The sequence below is a fragment of the Molothrus ater genome, chromosome 27, assembly GCF_012460135.2.
Source record: "Molothrus ater isolate BHLD 08-10-18 breed brown headed cowbird chromosome 27, BPBGC_Mater_1.1, whole genome shotgun sequence".
NCBI lineage: Eukaryota > Metazoa > Chordata > Aves > Passeriformes > Icteridae > Molothrus > Molothrus ater.
This window is the reverse complement of record NC_050504.2, coordinates 1,411,480-1,434,310: the sequence shown is the minus strand read 5'-3', so window position 1 is coordinate 1,434,310 and position 22,831 is coordinate 1,411,480. Positions and strand designations below refer to the sequence as shown.

Genomic DNA, 22,831 nt, shown 5'->3' with positions numbered 1-22,831 from the left:
ATGTGCAGGACCCACCTTCCAGTGTGGCAGGAGATTTCCAGCCTGGTGGAAAATGGATGGAGCTGGCGTGTGCTGATCCCTGTTAGCAAAAGGCAGATGGAGAAATGCTGCTGATTGCAGGGGAACCTGAAGTTCTATGTGGATGGAGACACCCCCATCATTGAGAACAGCAAGCTGGTGTCAGTCATTGCTGAGCTCCTGTCCACCAAGGCCGAGCTGGTGGAGAAGGCGCTGCTGTTCCGGACGGTGGCCACGGGCAGGGACGTCATCGACAAACAGCACACGGAGCAGGAGGCCACCTATGGCAGGGATGCCTTTGCAAAGGTGGGTGCAGTCCCCTTCCTGTCACACTCCAGACACAGCTCTGCTGCCTTTGCCTTTGCATTGAGGTGTGCAGCACAGACTGGCAGTGCCCAAGGTGGGCATTGCTGCCAGAACTGCACATTTTTCAGGAGGATTCCTGGGTGGGTCAATAAGCACAGGGCTTGCTGAACATCCTGCAGATTTCTCTCTGAACCTCGGTGCTCTTGAGTTCTGTAGGGGTCTGTGGCACCTCTCCATCCCTGCCCTTCCAGCAGGGATCCAGCCAGCAGTGCCAGGCACACCGAGGAGGGGATGGATCTGCAAATGTGTCCTACAGGGAGGAATTTGCTGTGAAATGGGATCCTCAACTTCATTTTGCAGTTAAATTGAAAGAGTGGAACTGTAACATCTAGAATTCATGTTGGAAACACAGTGGTATTTTAAAATATTTTTATGAAGAATTGTAGAATAGTTTGGGTTGAAGGGACCTTAAAGACCATCTTGTTCCAGACCCCTGCCAAGGGCAGGGACACCTTCCACAGGAAAAGTGAGTACTGATGGCAGGAGTGACAATTGTTCCTCCTCTGCTCAGAAATCAAATTATAAGGGAGGAGTGGATGAGATTATGAAGGTCATTGATAATGAACTTGACTTCTTTTCCTGAGATAATGTATTTACCCAGCTTCAGAGCACATTTTGAACATGAAAACTTTGAAGACACCTCTGCCTGCAGCACATTGTCTTTGTGAAAGGTGAACAGGATTATTCTCCTGTCATTGTGTTCAGTTGTTAAGTTTCTGTGACTGACCTCTCTCTTGCTCTTCACTATTGTTAAATAATTCTCAGGAATGGTGCTTATTAGGCAGCTGAAAAGCTGACTGGAATCAAATTAGGGAACTGCTGCACCCAGTGACCTCACCGGGATTTCAACTTGGTATAAATGAGTTTTGGAAGAAAGAAAATAAATACTTCCATAGAATATTTTCTTCAGTCAGTAGCTGCTCACTTTCATGAGCACGACCTGCAGCTTTGATGAGGCCTGGAATGAGCTGTGTGGAATTTCCTGGGAAGAGCTGAGGCAGGTGCAGGCAGGAGCCCTCAGTCTGTGTTTCCTGCAGGCCATTTACGAGCGTCTCTTCTGCTGGATTGTGACACACATCAACGATGTCATCGAGGTGAAGAACTACGACACCACAGTGCATGGCAAGAACACAGTCATTGGGGTCCTGGATATCTATGGCTTTGAGATATTTGACAATAACAGGTGAGCCACCTTCTAAAGCCCAGGGTTGTGCCCTTGCCTTTCCCAGAACACTCATCACCTTTTCTTCTCATGTTTTTGCAGCTTTGAACAATTCTGCATTAATTACTGCAATGAAAAGCTGCAGCAGCTCTTCATTCAGCTGGTTCTAAAGCAGGAGCAGGAGGAGTACCAGCGAGAGGGAATTCCCTGGAAGCATGTGAGTGCTTTGGCAGGGGAGGCAGAGGTGGTGTGAGGTCAGTGTACCAGCACAAGGGCTGGACCTGAAGCTGTTCCACATGCAGGCTCCAGCTGATGGGACATCTGTGTCCCTGCCAGCTTTCCTGCCAGGCTGGGACCAGGCTGGGGCAGGAGCTCCCCAATCACCTCACCACGTGTCTCCTTGGGAAAATACAGGACTCCAGGTCTGAGATGAAACCTATTGTGGCACCTCTGTGATGCCACACACGTAACTGTGGGTTTCTGTGCTGAGTGCTTATAGATTTTTCTAGTTGTTGATGGTAATATGTAAAAATCTTGACTTTTCTGTTCATACTCGCTTCAGAATGCCAAGGACAGGATGTGCAGTGTCACTGTGGTGACTGCACACAGCTGAATTGTAAAAGACATTTTAAAGAGCATTCTGCAGTAGAGATCTTGAGATGTACCTGAGGGGCTTGAAAAATCACTTTCTGTGCTGTTCAGGCTTGAAAAATCACTTTCTGTGCTGTTCAGTGCAGGAGAGCAGCCTGCTTTATCTGGAATCAGAGATCTGCACATTCAGAGCTGAATGCTCCTCGCTGTCACACTGGCTGCTATGGCCAGCACTGGTACCCTCCCATTTCTGCAGCCAAGGTCACCAACACCCCTGTCCTTTGTTTCCTGCAGATTGATTATTTCAACAACCAGGTTATCGTGGACCTGGTGGAGCAGCAGCACAAAGGGATCATTGCCATTCTGGATGATGCCTGCATGAACGTGGGCAAAGTCACAGATGAGATGTTCCTCGAGGCCCTCAACAGCAAACTGGGGAAGCACGCTCACTTCTCCAGCAGGAAGGTAACCCGCAGACCCTGCTGTCTCTGCTGTCCCTTCCCCACGTTCTGAGGAGGAATAGAAATGAGGAAAAGGGGTTTAGGGAGGGCTGGGTTGGAATCGCTGCGACTGAGTGTGGGATGCGGAGGCCGGAGCAGCTCCAGCCGCAGAGGAGCCCGGCAGAGGGAGCTCCAGCCCATCCAGTGGCTCATCCCTTTTATTCCGGGATAAAAGGAGCCTGAGCTCGTGCCTTGACATATCATGATGTCATCTGGAACCAATCGATACGCCGGCTCGGCCCACGTGTTGTTCTTCCCAGGCTGCTCTAATACATAGTGACAGTGAAATTATTCACACTCCTGCATTATTACAGCGCTGTGATTTGGGCTTTTTTCATCCTCATTGGCTGCAGAACGTGCTCGTCTCCCTCTGCACCTCAGAGCACCCAGGGCCCTCGCCTGCCTTTGTCTGGGCTACAATGGGCGAATTAAAAGGCTTCATTTATTCCTCACTTGGCAGCAGATTGCAAAATGGTCACCAGCCTGATTAATTTGAGAATCTTTCACACGGAGTAATCAAATAAGGGCCTTTAGTTTGATATGTCTCTACTCAGAAACGTTGTCTAAAATGCATGGCTCAGAGTGCTGGTCCCCCCTGCTCCCTCCCACCCCAGCACAATATTTTATGTAGGTCAGAAGTACCAAATTAGCCTGGTTGTGTAAGATATGTGCTAAAGGCTGCCTCTGGGAGGCCTGGGATAAACAATGGATCTGGCTGGGGCTGTCTGAGGAGAGGCCAGGATGAAAGTAAACCAAAAGCACTTTTTCCTCCCAGATAATGATTTTCCTTAAATGCCCTTTTGCTGCAGCACACCTGATGCACACCTGCCAGGTGTACCTGAGCTCAGGGAGGGGGACAGGGAGCTTGATTCCAGTTTTGACCCAGATTTCACGTGCCTGAGCAATGACATGGAACATTCTGAGAAAACTCACATCAAAATAAATGTGAGGCCTGGCCTGGGTTCCTGTTTGAATACAAACTGCTTCCTGCAGTGGTAGTACTGGTGGGATGAAGTCTGGGATCCTCTGCAGCAGGATGCTGGGGCCTGGTCCAGTTTCTGGAGCTGTCTGGTCAGTGGATGTCAGAGAGGAGTTTGGTTTCTCTTCTGTCCTTGCTCCCACATCTGCCACAGAGGGAGCAGGTGGTCCTTTAGTGCAGTGGCAGAAGGGGATGGAATTTCAGGAGGTGCTATGGGAGGCTATAAAATGAACATTTAAAAATAAAATCTGCTCAAGTCCTTGCCTTTGGGAGTCCCCTCCCAGCAAGGAGACATGAAAGGGCAGCATTGCCAGCTGCAGCGCTCCTCAGCAGGAGGTGGCGTTGTCACAAACTGCCTGCACAGGCTAAGAGGGAGGCAAGGAATCCTGCTGTAAATAATGTTTATGGAGGGGCTGATGGATCTGCCTGGCTTGCTAATTTCTAGTTAAATCAATAGAGCCTTGAAAACATTGACCCATAAACCTCTCAGCATAATTATTATCTTTTCTCCCATCTCTGCAGACATCCTAGCACCTCAGAGCTCTTCTTCAGTCCCACCCAGAACTGCTGTGGGAAGCCTGAACCTTCTGAGCCAGGCTTTTCTAACTTGGATTAAAACAAAGAGCTTGATTCCACTCATGCCCTGCCTTTGCAGACTGCAGTGGTTCCATGCAGATCCTGGAAAGTTCCACACAGATGGGAGCTGTTCCCAAGGAGTTAACGTGCATGTGTTGGGAACAGCTCCCATCCCTCAGCCCAGTTCATGCTCCACTGCTCCCTGCAGAGCATGCTGCACACAGGCTCCATGTGGAGGAGCTCTGGGGGGCTGTGGTGCCCTAAATAGTCGTGTCCTACTTTGTGTACCCGGCTGCTCTGAGCTGCCAGAGTGGAGGAATCACTGCCCTTGTCCTGGGCAAGGCCAAACGAGCCAGGACAATGCTGCTTAACACTTCCACCAGCAGAATTTGTGCAGAATTTTGTGTTCCTGGAGCATGGGGTGTCCTCCTCGGGTTTGTCTAGTGCTAATCTGGATGTGCAGATGTGCCAGCTGTTCTAGTGGCTCTTCCCAAGATCACCATTTGTATCCTCAACCTCTCCAAGTTCCATTGATTTTCTGTTGATATTATACTTTGGAAGGATCAAGGGCAGTGACAGACAGTCCATGAATGCCTCAATCTTCAAATTGTGGAGAGCATCAATCTCAACAAACTGCTTGTGAAGGGAAGAGTATCAGAAGGTCCATTCCAGTTCTGTTGTTGTGTCTCCTGGGACACTGGACAGTGGTGAATGCCCAAGTGAGAGCCCAATTCAGGACAAATGTGTACAGATAACTTGACATGCTCCCATTCTGCAGGGACCTGCAGCCCAGGAGCCTCCTGGTCTTCTTGACAGGGTTTTTGTGTGGTCTTCTTGGTTTTTAAATCAACAAAGAATTCCACAGCTCAGATATTCAAGTGAGGAGCTCCTTCCTCCCTGTTTCTCTCCTCCTCCCTTTTCCATTTTAGATTACACCTCTCACCTCCAGTTTTTAAATGGCAAAACACATTTTTCTTTGTCTTCCACTACATCATCTCCACATGTTTTGCCATCATCTCTGGCATTTCTTTCCTTACCTGGGGCAGCTGAGTTTGTTGGCCCATCCTCCCAGGGCAGTCAGTCACAGGGGATGGGATTTGCCCTTTAAGCCTCTCCCAGTTCTCCATGTCCTTGTTGAGATGAATGAGGTCTGTTAAGATCCCTGTTGAGTCAGGAAGGGCTGGTTTGGGGCCCATCAGTTCCTGTGAACTTTGCCCTTTCCCAGTGGGAGTCCCTGCCCTGCTGGGGAGTTCCATTTGCTCTGCTTTGCCCTCATTTGGCTGTTCCCAGCCAGCCCTCGGTGACTGAGTGCCCCCACCCAGCCCTCTGACCTTCCCTTGCCCTCAGATTATGGCTCATTTCAGATGCTGTGAAAGCACAGGCTCAGGGCAGGCTCCCACAGGATTCCCATCTTTCCAACACCTTTCTCCTGTCTTTACTCACCCTTGGATGCTGTGAGCTGTCAGTGAGGAGCCTCCTGGAAGGGCTCACAGAAACCCAGGCAGGTGATCCACTGTATCAATGTTCTTGCTGGTCTTTTTTTCACTAATTTCAGCTGTTTTGTTCAGGAAACACAAAGTTTAGACAGAATCACTCCTTTGGAAAAAGCCAAACCAGCAAACAGCAAAATCCCTGATTGCTGTTATGGCTCCTTCCAGCCTCTCAGAGCTGGGTGAGCTTTCAGAGGAGCTTGTGCTGCCAGCTGTGCCCTGCCTGGTAGCACAGACACATTTCTGTTGCCATTTGGTATTTACCCCTTTTATTGACTTGTTGGTTTGAGCTGTGTGTTTGGGTAGCTGAAAAAGGCACTCCCCAGGCCCCTGCTGGGAACAAAGCTGCAGCAAGAAAAATGCCTTTGTTTCCCTGGCATTGCCTCCTGTCTTCATTTTCCCTGTGTTCTGCTGCACCTTGGTCATCCATCAGCTCTGCAGCTCCTGGTGCTCCCTGCTCCTGCCCTGCTGGACTCCCCACACCTCCCCTTGGTACTCACACTCCTTGGGCTCCTCCTTCTGATTCATTTTGTGTAAGATATATTCTGGTTTGTTCACCCCTTCTTGCAGTCTGAGCCAATCTATTCTGTGTTCCTGGACACAGGTGAATTTTTGGAGTGTATCTCCCTGCTCCTAATCATCCTTCCTGCCCTTTATTTCAACCATGATAATTTCCTCTTTTATTTCTCCAAGACTTTTTGAGGATAGCAGATATCTGCTCATAGCCCTTGGTGTTGTTAAATTCTGCCTGCAAAGACTTAATTCATCTCCTGCTCCTTTTGCCTATAACAAAATCCTCATTCTTATCTCATACTCCCTTTTTAATTAAGCCAACCCTGATGGATTTTTTGGCTCCTGCTATTCCTGAGTGTGTTACAGGCACTGCTGCTGAGCAGCTGCCATGTGGACACTGGACAGAAGGAATGGGATGGGATGGGATGGGATGGGATGGGATGGGATGGGATGGGATGGGATGGGATGGGATGGGATGGGATGGGATGGGTGGGATGGGATGGGATGGGATGGGATAGGATGGGATGGGATGGGATGGGATGGGATGGGATGGGAATTTGAGCCTGGAACAGTGGTTCTGCAGGGGGTTCCCTGTTTGAGGGGTGTCAGATGACCAGGAGGGGTCTGGGACTGAGCAAGCCTTGCTGCTGGCACAGCAGTTGGCCCATTTCTCTGCAGTTACACTGCAATGGCAAAAAAACATAAAGGAAGACTTAAAAAAGTAATAAATCAACTCGTGGGTGCAATGTTTCTCTACAGGCACGAGTGTTCTTTTTGCATCATGGTGTTTCTGGGATAGTATCAATTTCTTCATGAAATTATAGGCTCTTGCAGCTTCATTTGTACAAGCACATGTTCTTAGAGTGCATCCATGAAAACATTTTCCAGCAGTGGCTTTCACATCTGCACATGCACACAGAAAGTGGAATTCCTGTAGTTCCCAGTGCTATTTTGAAGGCAGGTTGCTCTTCCATGGAGCTTGTAAATCCAGGGCTGGTGTTTTAATATCAATCCATGGGTGGTATTTTAATGTATGTGAATTTGTTTCAGCTTTGTGCCACAGACAAAACGCTGGAGTTTGACAGAGATTTCCGGATCAAGCACTACGCCGGGGATGTGATGTGAGTTTCCTTCTGAAATAAAGCTGCACATTTTATTTTTGTCTTCCCAGCAGCTCTGAAGTGGCACAATATTCTGATTTACTGCTGCTTCTGGTGCAAGCCAGAATAGCTGTCACACACAATTACAGAGTGCAGCACTTGCTTATCAATTAAATCTTCTGCTGGTGCCTTGCTCTGCAGAGGGGGAATTTGTACTTGGAGTGAAACAAAAGGAGAGTGAGGGGTGAGGGGAGAGCAGTGCTCCAGGGGAAGGAAAAGGGAAAAAAGGCAGCAGTGTTTATGCAAGAAAGCTACACTGAGCTAATAAAGTCTGGTTTAGACATCTGTTTGGTGTGATTATATAACTCTGGCTTTAAATTCTCCAATCAGTTGGAGCAGGCTGGGAGCCCAGGGGAGAGATAACCTGCAGGAGGGATCAGGGCAGGAGGGTTGGGAAGTGTTTGCCTGGAGCCTGCAGGAACAAGTGCAGGAGGTGACAGCACTGGGAAGGAGAGTGAGTGAAAGTGAAGGATGCACATGGTAGAAACCATTTGGTGTGTGGAATATCACTGGAGTAATTGAATGGTTTAGAATTTGTGTAACTTCCCATGTCAGAAGAAAGGGAGTCACTGAAGGAAGAATTAATGATTTCTTTTACCTTGGGATTAATTTTACCTTTAATTTCCAAGAACAACCAGTGTGATCAGATTGGAGCCCAAATAGCACAAGCAGGTTATCTTCTGGAGTCTTTGCTGAGCAGTTCCTGACAGACATTTCTGATTTTAGAGGGTTTAGGGGGAGAAAATACAAAGTGCTGTCTTAGTGGCTGAACCTTCTGAACTGCCAGTGGCTGACAAATGGTGTAAAAGAAAACTGAAATGTGGAAGGAATCACAGATAGTTCAGGCCCAAGACTTGAGGATGGTGAGGCCCTGGCACAGGGTGCCCAGAGCAGCTGGGGCTGCCCCTGCATCCCTGGCAGTGCCCAAGGCCAGGTTGGACACTGGGGCTTGGAGCAGCCTGGGACAGTGGGAGGTGTCCCTGCCATGGCAGGGGTGGCACTGGGTGCCGTTTGAAAGACCCTGTTCCATGACTCTGGGATTTGAGGATGGCTCCATACAGGGATTTGCAGGCTGTGGGGTGATCCCAGTCTGTAGGTTGGGTGCAGCTTCCCAGGGTGGGATCTGGAGCTCAGGAAACATCTGCATGGGAGTCACTGAATGGGGAGACTTTGGACCTTTTCTGAGAGGACAGAGCACTGCCTGCCTTGAGAGCTGGAGGAGATGAAATCCTGGAACAGTGACCTCCTCCAGTGGTGCTCCTGTGGGAGCAGAGGAAGGAAGGACTCTAAAGTGTGTGTGTGTGTTTCTGTGTGTGCTGACTTCCAGGGCAGCTCCCAGTCACTACTCAGAGGCTGCTCAGGAATTCAGACTCTCTGCTGAGAGAGGGGCAGACTGCAGAGATTGAAAAACAAACACGAATTTCTCTAGGATTTACACAAACACACACACCCAGTTTGGAGACAGAATCCTGAGTGTAAATCCTGAATTTGGGCCTTCTGCCCCCTGCCCAGGTGCTGTGAGGTGTCTCAGCCAGCACCTGCACAGCTCCAGGAGCTCTCTGCAGCCAGGGGTGCTGTTCCTGTTCCTGGAGCTCTCTGCAGCCAGGGGTGCTGTTCCTGTTCCTGGAGCTCTCTGCAGCCAGGGGTGCTGTTCCTGTTCCAGGAGCTCTCTGAGGCCAGGGGTCCTGTTCCAGGAGCTCTCTGAGGCCAGGGGTGCTGTTCCTGGAGCTCTCTGCAGCCAGGGGTGCTGTTCCTGTTCCAGGAGCTCTCTGCAGCCAGGGGTGCTGTTCCTGTACTGGAGCTCTCTGCAGCCAGGGGTGCTGTTCCTGTTCCTGGAGCTCTCTGCAGCCAGGGGTGCTGTTCCTGTTCCTGGAGCTCTCTGAAGCCAAGGGTGCTGTTCCTGTTCAAGGAGCTCTCTGCAGCCAGGGGTGCTGTTCCTGTTTCAGGAGCTCTCTGCAGCCAGGGGTGCTGTTCCTGTTCCTGGAGCTCTCTGCAGCCAGGGGTGCTGTTCTGTGCTGGAGCTCTCTGCAGCCAGGGGTGCTGTCCTGTTCCAGGAGCTCTCTGCAGCCAGGGGTGCTGTTCCTGGAGCTCTCTGAGGCCAGGGGTGCTGTTCCTGTTTCAGGAGCTCTCTGAGGCCAGGGGTGCTGTTGCTGGAGGTGGGAGCTGGGCCCAAGGATCCAAGTCCCACACTCTGCTCCTGCAGCATTAGGACAGGCTGGGAGCAGGGCTGGATTAGCATCTGCTGTGTCTGTAGGAGTGCAGGGATGCTGATTCCACAGCTACCAGCAGCTCACAGAAGGATTTTGCTACTTTGCAATTAACTCTGGTTTTCCTTCATTTTTAGTTACTCTGTCACTGGATTCATTGATAAAAACAAGGACACTTTATTTCAAGACTTCAAACGCCTCATGTACAACAGGTAAAGATTTTAATGAGGTGAATTTTAATCTGATTGGTCAGAATCCTTTTTTGTGGAGTGATGCTATCAGAGACTCAGGTTTTCAGTGCAGTGTGTGTGAATAAGCACATTGCTTTGGGATTTGATCTTTGTACATCTCCCATGACCCAGAGGCTGTCTGTTGGATTTTTCAGGTTAAAGTCCTTATTCTGTACATGTTTCTGTTCTGATGCAGCCTTTAATTGAACAGAATTTAAAGTGGTTTTTTTTGAAACCAACTGATGGTGCAATCAAGATAGTGCAGAGCTTGCTTGTGCTGCCTGATTTGTCATGAACCCATTGCAGATTTACCATCACTGCTCTGTCTCTAATCAGTGCTGAAGATGCTGGGGAGCTTTGGTCAACAGCAGAAATCCTCAGCCCCACCTAAACCACTCTTTTTTGAGAGAAATGAGGGGATAGCTGTGAATCCTTTCATGTCTGCAGTGATGTGAGAAGTGCAAACCATGAGGTCACGTGTTGGGCAAGCAAAAGTTGCCTTGAGAAGCAGATTTGAAATCCTGTCAGAATGTGGGTGGAAGTCCTCATGGAGCTGTTTTTCTTCACATTTTGTAATCTGCAGCTTTCAGGGGCTCTGCTCAGAGGACAGTGGGCACAAACACCCTGCAGTGGTGGCCTCTGTGTACCTGGACAGATGTTAAATTGGTCTGCAGCCCTTTGGGCTGACTGGCTGTGCTTCCCTGAGCACTCCCACTGTTCCTGTTTTCAACACTTCCCATTGACCAGAAACCTTGCAAAATATTTGCTGTGTGGTTTTATCAAATTTAGCCTGTTTTCTGTGAAGTCTCTGGAAAATCCTGTTCCCAAACACCACTTAGCTGACAGATTGGCCATTAGATTGCTGTAAATGTGCTCAGTTTCTGTTTGTTCCTGAGCTCTTGCCATCCATCAGGGCCAGTTTACCTCACCCTGAACTCTTCAGAAATGCAGGCTCAAGTGTATAAATTACTTAATATATCAAGAGAGGTGCAGAAATGCAGCTTAAACACAGGTGACAGGTTCTAAGGGAGGGTGGTGTGGGTCTCCCTCTCCTTTGTGTGCATTAAATTCTTCCTGTTGTGTCAGTGAGGCAGCCCCTGCCTTTGATGGATCATTATGTGGGATTTTCTCTCTCCTATTCCTGCACACCCTGATCTGAAGGGAGAATGTGCTGGTTGTTTTTCCAGAATGTTCAGTTGAAAGCTAGCACTTGCTCTTAAGAGCATGAAATGTTGTGCCCAGGGGTCTCACCCTGGCTTGGGTGATGCCCTGTGAGCTGGAAGCAGCAGTGGGTCTGGGTAAAACCAACTGTTGGATTGTCAGTGCAGTGGAATTAAAGAGATTCTCTTGTAGCTCCAACCCTGTGTTGAAGATGATGTGGCCTGAGGGGAAACTGAGCATCACTGAGGTCACCAAGAGACCTCTGACAGCAGCTACTCTGTTCAAGAACTCCATGATTGCCCTGGTGGACAACCTGACACTGAAGGTAAAGATTCCTGTTTCAAAATTGACATCTGGTGAGAAGAGTGTGGCTTCTCCCTGGAGAGATTCCCAGCCTCCCATTGCTGCCACCCATCAGGAGCTAAGCTGATCAAAGGCAGAGCAGCCTTGTCTGTGCCAAACAGGCTTTGGCTGGGCAGGCCTGGAGGGAGGGTCACCTCCATCCCCCATGATGAAGGTGCATTTTTGGCTCCTCCATGGCCAGTGCATCTTTCACTTGTAGGAAGGCCAGTCTGTCTTAGGGTTGTGGTTGTGGTTCCAAGTAAAATTCACTGGGAGGTTCCTGTGTGAGTCTCAATGTAGTCCTCTCCTTTTCTTTACCTGTCCTAAACTTTCATCATCATCATCATCATCATCATCATCATCATCATCATCATCATCATCATCATCATCATCATTATTATTGTTGTTGTTGTTGTTGTTATTGTTATTGTTATATCATGTTTAGCAAAGCTCTTTGGGCAGAGGGCCCAGAGGATGCTGTTCATGGTTCAGAGGTTCTCTCTGGCTCCCCATGCCAGTGGGAATGCAATACAGACCTGTGTGAGCTCCTTCTTTCCTCCCCTTTGCCATGCCAGAGGGTGAGGAGGGAAGGATTTTATTTCAGTCCATATTTCAGTTTGATGGCAGAAGGCTTTGCTTGGGCAAGCACCACATTGAGTGATGGAAGGTGGGGAAGGGGATGCTCTGGGAGGGGCTGTGGAGCAGCCCTGGGAGCTGAGCTGGGGTCCCTGAGCAGCACTGGGGTGTTACTGGAGCTGGGTGGCCTTGCTGGGCTCCTGGCACTGGGGCACAGGCCACAAGAGATGAGCAGAGAGCCCAGGGTGCTGGGGTGTGCTCACATTCAGAATTATTAAGCAATGAGTGCTCTGGGTGTCTTCTCAGGAGCTGTGGGAGCAAAGGAGATGGGTCAGAGCACAGCACCCAGTGCTGGCTGTGCACAGCAGAGAGAGCTGCCCTCCCTTCTTGTGTCCAGGGTTAGGACATGGAATCACACCTGATTTATGGGGCCTCCCCAGAGGGCACTGCCCAGGCTCCCCAGGGAATGGTCCCAGCCCAGGAGCAGCTGGACAATGCTCCAGGGGTGGGATTGTGCAGAGCCAGGAGTTTGAATGATCTCTGGGGGTCCTCCCAGCAAAGGATATTCTGGGATTCCATGATTCTGTGCTTTGTGTTGCTGTACAGGAGTGGGTTTGATCTGAGCTCTGCAGGAGGGTCTGGGACCCACCAAAGCTGCCTGGAGGTGCCAGCTGGGCCCCAGTGGGGAGTGGAGCCCCGTGGCTCCCCCCAGAATGTTTTGCCTCAGAGCTCCTGAGAAGATCCCCCTGTGAGTCCAGCCCAAGGCCAGGCCTTGCTAAAATAGGCACCAGCAGTGAAAATTCAGAGAGTGCCTGTGGAGGCAGAGAGGAGCTTTCTGGATGGCAAATCATGAGCTGCCAGAGCTGGAAGGGGGCTGTGACCCTGCTGGGCATGGGCACAGACTTTAGTCTGGTTCCCAAGGAGTCAAAACTGATCTGATCTGTCCATCTTCCAAATAATCTGCTGGCTGGCCCTGAATCTGGTACAGGTGTCAGGAGTGCCAGGAACCCAGGGAGTTGCTTTGTGTTGTGAGAGGAGCACTTGTGGAAGGAAAAGTTTCTCCTTGGTGCTGTTATTGCAGGTCAGGTCCTACAAAGTGGCCGTGGTCACTTGTGCCCAGCCCAGTGTGGGGAGCCTGAGGCAGGCCAGGAGGGGTTCAGGACAGAAAGAATCCCTGGGGTGCTGTGAGGGGGCTGTGATCAGGGCACAGCAGGGAGCTGGGAGCAGGCAAGTTCAGCAGGCATCCATGGAAGAACTTCCTTTCCTTATTTATTGGAAAAATTAATCCAGGCCACCTGGTAGGTGTAAAAATAGAATAGTTCAGAGAATGCTGTGCACTGTGGTGGTTTGAACAATCCCTGCAGCTCCCAGCAGGGCATGGAGAGTTTAAATCCCACCTTATCCATCTTGAATCAGTGGGTACCAGCATTGCTCACTGAAGGCTGCCTGGCTTGGGTGGAATTAATTTACTTCAATCCATTTATCATCAGTATCTCCATCATAATTGCCAGCCTTTCCAGGGGTAGGCACAAGCAGGAGCTGTTTCCAAGTCAAATTCACTGGGAGGTTCCTGAGACAGTCTCAGTGTAGTCCTTTCCCTTTCTTTACCTGTCCTAAACTTTCATTGAGAAACTTGCATTGAAGCTGTTGGAGTTTTTGTGATTTTCTGTTGAATAGCAATGAAGAAAAGAAGATTTCATCAGTATTGAGATACCAGAGCTGATAAGCATAATTTAAACTCAGTGTGCTCCAAGACCAGATTTCTTGGAGTCACAGAATTGTTCAGGCTGGAAAAGCTCTCTGAGACTGAGTCCAACGTATCCCCAGCATGACCAGGGCCACCACTGACCCCTCAAGTGCCACATCCACACCTTTTTGAACACTTGTAGGGATGAGGACTCCACCACTGCCCTGGGCAGCCTCTTCCAGGGCTTCACAACCCTTTCCATAAAGAAATTTTCCCAATATCCAAACTGAACCTCCCCTGGCCCAGCCTGAGGCTGTTCCCTCTCCTCCTGTCCCTGTTCCCTGAGAGCAGAGCCTGACCCCCCTGGCTGTCCCCTCCTGGCAGGAGCTGTGTGGGTGAAACTCATCCTGCAGCCAGGCCAGTGTCATTTTAAAAGGTCTAAATTTTGGGGAGGTTCCTTAGACAAAACCCCTGAACACAAACTTTGTGTACTTCAGGCAGTAATTCAGAGTGCAGACAGAGCCCTGAGCATCTCTGTGAGGTGACTTTTAGGACAGTTAATGATATGTGCATGTCATTAGCAAGCAATGATTGGGTATTCAGGCCATGCCAGCAAGATGCTGGTCATGCACAAGGAGCTGGATGCTCTGCCTCAGTCTCTGGACACTTGGCTCTTCTTCTGCTGGGCTGGAAGCTGTGCTGGTGAAGGCACTCTCTGTTTTGGGTACCCCATCCCTGCAGTTCCAGGTGTTCTCATCCTTTCCTGGGGCTGTTACTCATTTTTCCTGTGCTGAATTTGGGAATGAAGCTGCACTAGTGGGGAATCAACAGTGACACTCTCTGTGTGTCTTGACTGTGGCTTGGACCCTGCAGGACTTTTTTGGGAAGCCTGTGGTCACAGCTGATGGAAACAGCTCTGAACACAGGGTTGCACAAACTGCTGAGGTCTAGGGATGTCAGAGGAATAAAATTCCTTAGGGGAGGTAACAGCAGTTCATGTCATTCTCAGCTCTTTCTCAAAAAACCAAGTTGCAGATAGGCTTGAGTTTTGTGCAGCTTGAGCTGATGGTTTATTGACATTTCCTGGTGTGCCCAGTGCAGTCAGAGCTCCTTGTCTCACCTGGGCTGCTCTGCCTCAGAGCTTCTCTGAAAACTCCTTTACACCACATTGATATGCTCAGTTTCTGCAGTCCTCAACAGGGTGGCAGCCCAAGAGCTCCTCTTTATTGATATTCCTGTTTGGCCACCCTGGAAAGCTGCAGGGCTTTGGATGTAGCAAGAGTATTCCCCTCCTTTAGGGGAATAGTCTCCAAAAGTGCCAATTTAAATAACAATAATCTTGAAATTTTAGAATTATAAAGTCTGGAAAATACATTTAATTAAGATCATTGAATTCAGCCATCAGCTCAGCACCACCAGAATATCAAAGTCTCCAGTAGCTGCAGCATTAAAGTTATTTAACTTCTCTGCTATTTAAAATAACAAACTTTAAAATTCTCTTTTGTTGCTATTCTGGTTTAAGCCTGAATTTTGGTGGTGAGGCAGAGCTCTGCACTCTCTGAGAGGAGGGGCAGGTGTTGAGGTCACTGGGATGTCTCAGGAGCTTCCCTAGGGTCAGTGCCATGGCACTGGTGTTGTTAACAGTGCAGGGGCTGTTCTCAAAGCTGGTTTTAATTTCAGCTTCTGCAAACACAAGCCCATATGGAGACACTGGAAATGTGGCTGGAAATGCCACACCTCCAATCCTGGGGGCAGTTTTGGGGCTCCCAGAACAGGAAAGACACAGAGGGGCTGGAGCATGTCCAGAGAAGGGAACGGAGCTGGGCAGGGTCTGGAGCCCCAGGAGGGGCTGAGGGAGCTGGGCAGGGTCTGGAGCCCCAGGAGGGGCTGAGGGAGCTGGGCAGGGGCTCAGCCTGGAGCAAAGGAGGCTCAGGGGGCCCTTGTGGCTCTGCACAGCTCCTGCCAGGAGGGCACAGCCGGGGGGGCCGGGCTGTGCTCCAGGGAACAGGGACAGGAGCAGAGGGAACGGCCTCAGGCTGGGCCAGGGCAGCTCAGGGTGGGCACTGGGACAATTTATTGATGGAGAAGGTGCTCAGGCATTGGCACAGCTGCCCAGGGCAGTGATGGACTCCCCATCCCTGAGGGATTTAAAAGCCATGTGGATGTGGCACTTGGGGACAGGGGGCAGTGGTGGCCTTGGCAGCACTGGGATCAGAGATTTGATGATCTCAGAGAGCTTTTCCAGCCTGAACAATTCTGTGATTCCATGAAATCTGGTTTTGGAGCACAGTGAGTTTAAATTATGCTTATCAGCACGGGTATCTCAATGCTGCTGAAATCCTCCAGATTTCCAGGATCTTTTAGGCAAAAGCTTCCTGTAGGCAGGAAAAAGTACAATGTTTTTTCCAAAACCAAACCACTCAAAACAAAAACTGGCTTTTCCTGTTGCTGTGTGCCATTTCTCAAGAACATGTTTTACTGCCCAAGCCCTTTTCTGTGTGGTGGATTATTTTGGGTGGCTGTTTTGTAAATCCTGACACAGGAAGCCCTGTGGCTGCCCCAGCTGTGACTGACAATCTTCTCTGGGGATTCTTTGAACATGCATCTCCTCCTTATTTCTTTTCTTTTTTTCCTCCTCCTCCTCCTTTTGTCTGACTCTTCCTTCCATCCAGGCTGACAGGCTTCACCTCTGCTAAGTGATAATGTCATCATTGTGACTGATTGGACACATCCAGCACAAATTTGTCTGTCCTGTCCCATCCCTTCTCTCATGTAAGGAGCTATAAAGTTCAGAAAAGAAACCCCTCAAGAAAGAGTTTGTTTAGGGTGCAATGGCTTAAAACTGGCTTGGTTTCCTTTTAACACTTAAAAATCTAAAAGTCGCTCAGCTTGATGGAAAAAATAAAATCAGCTGCAATTAAACATCCAAAGAGCTTTCAGAGCTGGAGCCTTTGTGTCTCTGCATTTCAGTTCTTCCCTTTACAAACTGCACTTCTATGACAGCAAGAATGGGAGCTGCATAATTATCCCCCTGAAGAGCTGGGGCTTGGGGATTTGGAAGCATGGAATAATCTACTTTAGAATTTACTCCAGGAGCTGTCGTTTCTGAGAGGCTTTAATTACACTGTAATTGCACTGATAGATGATCTCTGTCTGTGCAGGCACTTCCCATTCCTGCTTTCCAAAGGATTTCAGCCTTTTTATATCAAATGCAGGCACAGTCACTGCCCTTTGTGCTGGACCTGAAGTCACAGATTTGAGGGGTTTTGAGGGGTTTTGAGGGGTTTTGCATTTGGGAGTGGCAGAGCTGTGCCTGACAGCCCAGCCTGTGCTGGGGGATCCTGTGGCATCATGAGGAACAGCTGAGACCTGGCTGCTGCTGTGTCAACAGTGAACAAGTGGCACTCCTGGAATTCCTGCTCCTAATGACATGTCCAGAGAAGCTGGGGCTGCCCCATCCCTGCAAGTGTGCAGGGCCAGGTTGGAGCCACCTGGGATTGTGGAAGGTGATTCCTGCCCATGGCAGGGGTGGCTCTGGGTGATCTTCACAGTCCCCTCCAACCCAAACCATTCCATGGTGATTTAATTTGGATGCTCTGTGCCCAAGGCTTTGCAGTTCTGTGGAATATTTGTGATATCAACCCCTTCCAGGGATTTAGATGATTTATATTCATCCTGCCACCAGATGCAGCACAGGGCAGGTCTGACCCCATCTGTGGGTTGGAAAAGGGCTTTATCCAACATGGAAGAGGCAGTGGCTTGTGGCAGCATTCAGGATAGGAGGCTTTGCTTTCCAAGGTCTGCCTTTCTTGGCCCATTCATGCCTCACACTCATCTCTGGGCTGGTCCAGGGGCTGCAAAGCTTCAGATTGTGTCAGGACTAGCCAGGACAGCCATGGATGATCCTGTTCCCTCAGCATTACTGAAGGGAAATGACAATTTGAGGCCTTTCATGTTATCCTGAGTTTGGGTAAGTGACCTCAAATCATAGAAATAAGGCTAAATAGACAAATCATAGGAAATAGGGCTGGGGGGGACCTTGGGAGTGCACCAAATTCACCTCCTGTTTGAGGACACCCCTGCCTGTATCTTCCTTTTGCAGGCTCCCCACTGATGGATGTTCCCTTCTTCCCACAGGCATTCTGTTCCCACTCCTTGTTTTCCTGAAGCTTAATTTGAATTTTTATACTGTGCTTAAAACCATGACTTCTTTGTCCTAAAGCTGAATGTTTGCATTTCCTCATATCCATCCTTTAAATACACAAAATCTCCCACCAGAGAGGTTCTGTGCCTCCTTGGTCCTTCTAGGCTAAACCCAGAATTCCTCTGAGTCACATTTGCTGGATTTTTGATCTTTCTTGTTCTTTCTTGCCCTGACTCACATTCCCACTTGAACTGCAGTGCCCTGGCTGCATGAGATGCTCAGAGAACTAGAAATGTGTTGGGGTTTTTGTCTTGAAAATTTCCTGTTCCTGTGTCCTTTCCTAGAAAAACATGGAAACATGGATTTGCCTCACATCAGCTGGAGCTTCTGGATCTCTTTAGCACCAGGCTCAAATCAGTTTTTCATTCTTTATTAACCAGTTCTTTCTGATAAATGTGGACCTTTGCATTTGTTCTCATTAAATTAATCCCTTTTTTCCCCCAGACCATTCCTCCCTTTTGTGAGTCCTTGAGGCCATCCAGGAGTGCTGGAACAGAACAGGCTCCTCTGGAGAATTCCTGGGCTGTCCCTTTTGGGATCCCTCAGTTCCTCAGGGCAGGGTTAGAGGTGGTTTCCCAGCCATTGCTGAAAGGTCATTGCTGGTTATCAGCTGTGGTTATCAAAGGTGACATTTTGTCATGTTCAGGTGTCACCCAGGCTGGTTTTCTCCCTTTATCCCCATGTCAGAGCTGCCTTTGGAATGCTGCAGTTGGTGTGCATCTGGGGTGTTCTCTGACAGTCTCTGGCCATACTGGGCCCTACTGGGATCCTCTTGGAGCTCTCTCTGAGGCTGAGGCTGGGTGGGCTCTGCAGGATGTGCCAGTCCTTTTGCAAGGGCCACTTAAAAAGTTTTATCTGTTAATATTTGAAAAATACAATTTGTAAAGCCACAGTGGGCTTTAGGTGATGCTGTGCCAGAGGAGGGTCAGGCTGGATCTCAGGGAAAGGTTCTGCCCCCAGAGGGTGCTGGCACTGCCCAGGCTCCCCAGGGAATGGTCTGGAGGCTGCCAGAGCTCCAGGAGCTCTCAGGGATGCCCAGGGTGGGATTATTGAGGTGTCTGTGCAGGAGTTGGGCTGGATGATCCTTGAGGTCTAACTCAGAATGTTTTGTGGTTCTCTGATTATTAATTGCTTTTCCACACCAATAAATTTAGGAGTGGGATAGCAAAGGCCAGCCATGAAGAGGAAGAAATGAATGAACCCCAAAAGCCAGTGGGATGAAAGTACATAAGTTTAAAGGCTTTGTAGCCATCCCCCAAGGCTGGTGCTGGTTACAGATCATATTGGCCTAAACAAAAGCTACCTTTCATCTCATCAAAATGAAAGCAAACGTCAAAATGCTCCAACAGAGCTGTGTGTGGCTGACCTCAGGGTGCAGGAGGGCTGGCAGGGACAGGAGTGTGACCCTGTGGGACTCACCCAGGGTCAGCCCCAGCAGCACAGGGCAGGACTTCTGCAGGGTGGAGTGAAGCCACCTGTCCCCATTCCACCTTCCCTGCCCCCTGCAAGGCCCAGATGGTGAAGAAAGGGGAACTCACTGGTGGTCTGTGTGTGTGCTGAGGAAGGGCTGTGTTTGTGCTGGTGGTCTGTGTGTGTGCTGAGGAAGGGCTGGGCTGGAGGCAGCTGGGTTTGGGGCTCCATCATTTCCATTGTTCAGCTGTGTTGGAGCTGGGGGTGTTTGACTTGGCTCAGCACAGGTAAAAGTGATGGAGTGACCAGGCTGCTTTTGGAGCAGGCAAAGGCATATCCAACAGGACAGTGAATTCCATGGGTTTGATATCTTTTCTGAGGACTGATGCTGTTATCCTCACAGTAGGAGGAGGGGGATGTGGTGCTGGGCAGGTGCACAGCTGTGATGGTGTTCACAGGGGTCATAGGATGAGGGAAGAGACGAGAATGTGGACTCCATGTTTCAGAAAACTTAATTTATTATTTTATGATATATATTATATTAAAACTATACTAAAAAAAATAGAAGAAAAGATTTCATCAAAAAGCTAGCTAAGAATAGAAAAAGAATAGAATAATAAGAAAAGCTTGTGTCTCAGACAGAGAGTCCGAGCCAGCTGACTGTGATTGGCCATGAATTAGAAACAACCACATGAGCCCAATCCCAGATGCACCTGTTGCATTCCACAGCAGCAGATAACCATTGGTTACATTTTGTTCCTGAGGCCTCTCAGCTTCTCAGGAGAAAAAATCCTAAAGAAAGGATTTTTCAGAAAATGTGTCTGACACACAGCAAAGGCCAGAGCAGCTCCAGTGGGGAACATGTGGCTCCTGTAAGGGTGTGAAGGAGGAGAACATTGAATCACAGAATCAGCCAGGGTGGAAAAGACCTTTGAGACCACTGAGTCCTTCCTATGACCTAACACCACCTTGTCACAGGCATCTTTTATGGAAAATCCTTTCCTTAGGATTTTTCCTCCTGGGAAGCTGAGAGGCCTCAGGAACAAAATGTAACCAATGGTTATCTGCTGCTGTGGAATGCACCAGGTGCATCTGGGATTGGCCCATGTTGGATGTTTCTAATTAATGGCCAATCACAGCCCAGCTGGCTTGGACAGAGAGCCCAAGCCACAAACCTTTGTTATCATTCTTTGCTATTCTATTCTTAGCCAGCCTTCTGATGAAATCCTTTCTTCTGTTCTTTTAGTATAGTTTTAATGTAATCTATATCATAAAATAATAAATCAAGCCTCCTGAAACATGGAGTCAGATCCTCATCTCTTCCCTCATCCTGTGAACACCATCACACCACCTTGTCACCTAGACCATGGCACTCAGTGCCACATCCAGGGTTCCCTTAAACTGTTATTGTCACTTCTGTTTTAACTTGATTGTGCTGAGCAGGTTAAAACAGAAGTGGTGGGCTGAGCTCCCGGCTGCTGCAGGAAGGGCTGTGTCTCAGCCAGGGTGTTCTGCCAGGGTGACACTGCTCTCCTCTGTCCCCAGGAGCCCTACTACGTGCGCTGCATCAAGCCCAACGACAAGAAGTCCCCTCAGCTGTTTGACGAGGAGCGCTGCCGGCACCAGGTGGAGTACCTGGGGCTGCTGGAGAACGTGCGCGTGCGCCGCGCCGGCTTCGCCTACCGCCAGAGCTACGAGAAATTCCTGCACAGGTGAGACAGAGCCTGCCTGGAGAGAAGCAGGGAGCCCCTGGCCCAGGGAGTGACTCCATTGCTTCAGACCTAGGCAGTGATTGGCAGCTGACTCCATTGGTTCAGAAGGCTGAATAATTGCTTTGTTAAAACTGTGTTATTATTGAAACAGGACGAGCCCTGTGGCAGGGAGAAATGATGAGGAGGACTCCATCTTATCACAAGGCTAATTAATTACTTTATTATACTATATTATTCTATACTATATTACATTACATCTAAACTGAATCTGCCAAGCACTCACTCTGCACACACTGCCCAGAATCTCGTGGCTGTCAGTGACAGTCCTGACACACACACACAGACACCTGGCCCTGACAGGCCAAGGAAACAAAACTCCATCACTGTGGGTAAATAATCTCCATGTTGCATTCTACTTGGGCACAAACACAGGCACAGCAAAGGAGATAAGAATTGTTTTTCCTTTGTCTGAGGTTCAGAGAATGTGAAACCCAGAAATATCCTTGGGAAGAATTGTGCCTCGCTTTTCTCTGTGAAGAGAAATATTATATTACATTATACTATACTATATTAAAGAGATACTATACTATACTATACTATACTATACTATACTATACTATACTATACTATACTATACTATACTATATTACAAACTAAAGAAAACTCATGACTGTCTCCCAACAGCCAGGACACAACTTTTCCCCCAATTGGCCAAGGAAACAAAACAATCCTCAGCAGAATCCAATTGACAAATCAGTTTGGGTAAAGAATCTTCCTAACACGTTCCACGTGTGCAAAAACAACAGGAGCAGCAAGTAGAGATAAGAATTGTTTTCTCTTCTTCTCTCTGTGCTTCTCCAGGAAAAATCCTGTGAGAGAGAATTATTTCTCTCTCTCTGTTCAGAGAATGTGAATGCCACAGGCTGCCAGGCACTGCCCAGTTCCTGGGGCTGTGCTTGGTTTAAATCATCTCCTGGATAGGCTGAAACAGATCCCACAGGAGCGTGGGTGCCAAGGTGGCCTCTCTGCTTCTGCTGTGCCCAGGTGGCCACGCTGGTTCAGCTGTGCTGAGGTGCTTGTGCTACTCAGGCTCAGCTCTGCTGAAACTCACTGTCTGTGTTAATCTGCAGGGGGAATGTGTAATGAGGAGCTTCCCCCGAGTATCACCCTAAAACCTGAGCTAATTAACTGCTGTTTCCTCTCTGAATTGGCTAATTGTTGCAGCAAGAGGTGGTGTGTCTGGGGGAGCACGTGGTGGTGCATGGTGACATTATGTGGGAAAAACCCCTGGATTTTAAAATGGAAAGTCTGAAAAGGGGGATGGTATCATGACCCCATTAAATGTGGTTTTGATTCTTCTTGCCCTCTTAATTCCTACCAGACATGTGATAAATGACATGTTTTAGATTGAAATTTGTCTTAAGGCTCCACTAAATTAATGTGGGCCCTGCAAGTTCAACCTGCTCTGATGGAACAGTGAATGGAATTTTTGTTCTGTTATTGAATCAGGTGAGAAAAGAGCTGTGAGAATAGAAAAAAATTAAACTATCCAAGCAGGTGGGATGTCATGAGTTAGAAACAAAGTGCTGGTGAAAGATCTTTTGCTGTTCATAGTGGAGACTTGCCTGGATATATCATAATACCCAAGGTGGAATGAAAAGCTCTGGCTTTCTAAATCCAGTCTACAGCACTGAAGTTCAGTTTCCTGGACTATTCTGCAGTGGATAGAGTGTACTTTCAGCTCACATGTGGAATTCATTACAATTTACTCTTAAGATTTGTGTATTTGCTATTAATATAAACAGCTGCTTTGTTTTTGATGAATGTTTGATGAGCTCCTGTGAGCTCCAGCCCCACAGTGCTTGCAGCCAGGAAACCAAACCAGCACATGGCAACTGCTTCAGCTTTTGGGTGCTGGAACAGGAGTCCTGCCCTGTCCTGGAGTGG

General features: G+C 48.8%; 1 protein-coding gene across 1 annotated transcript in view; it reads left to right on the top strand.

The window, feature by feature from the left end:
• The window catches only part of MYO1D (myosin ID), a 169,229-nt gene that overhangs the window by 45,621 nt on the left and 100,777 nt on the right, over positions 1-22,831 (top strand). The window contains exons 8-15 of the mRNA XM_036398823.2: positions 121-324; positions 1,422-1,567; positions 1,649-1,763; positions 2,432-2,602; positions 7,246-7,316; positions 9,700-9,774; positions 11,146-11,278; positions 20,718-20,884. Of these exons, the coding sequence (XP_036254716.1) occupies positions 121-324; positions 1,422-1,567; positions 1,649-1,763; positions 2,432-2,602; positions 7,246-7,316; positions 9,700-9,774; positions 11,146-11,278; positions 20,718-20,884 (1,082 nt within the window). The remainder of the gene's footprint in view (positions 1-120; positions 325-1,421; positions 1,568-1,648; positions 1,764-2,431; positions 2,603-7,245; positions 7,317-9,699; positions 9,775-11,145; positions 11,279-20,717; positions 20,885-22,831) is intronic.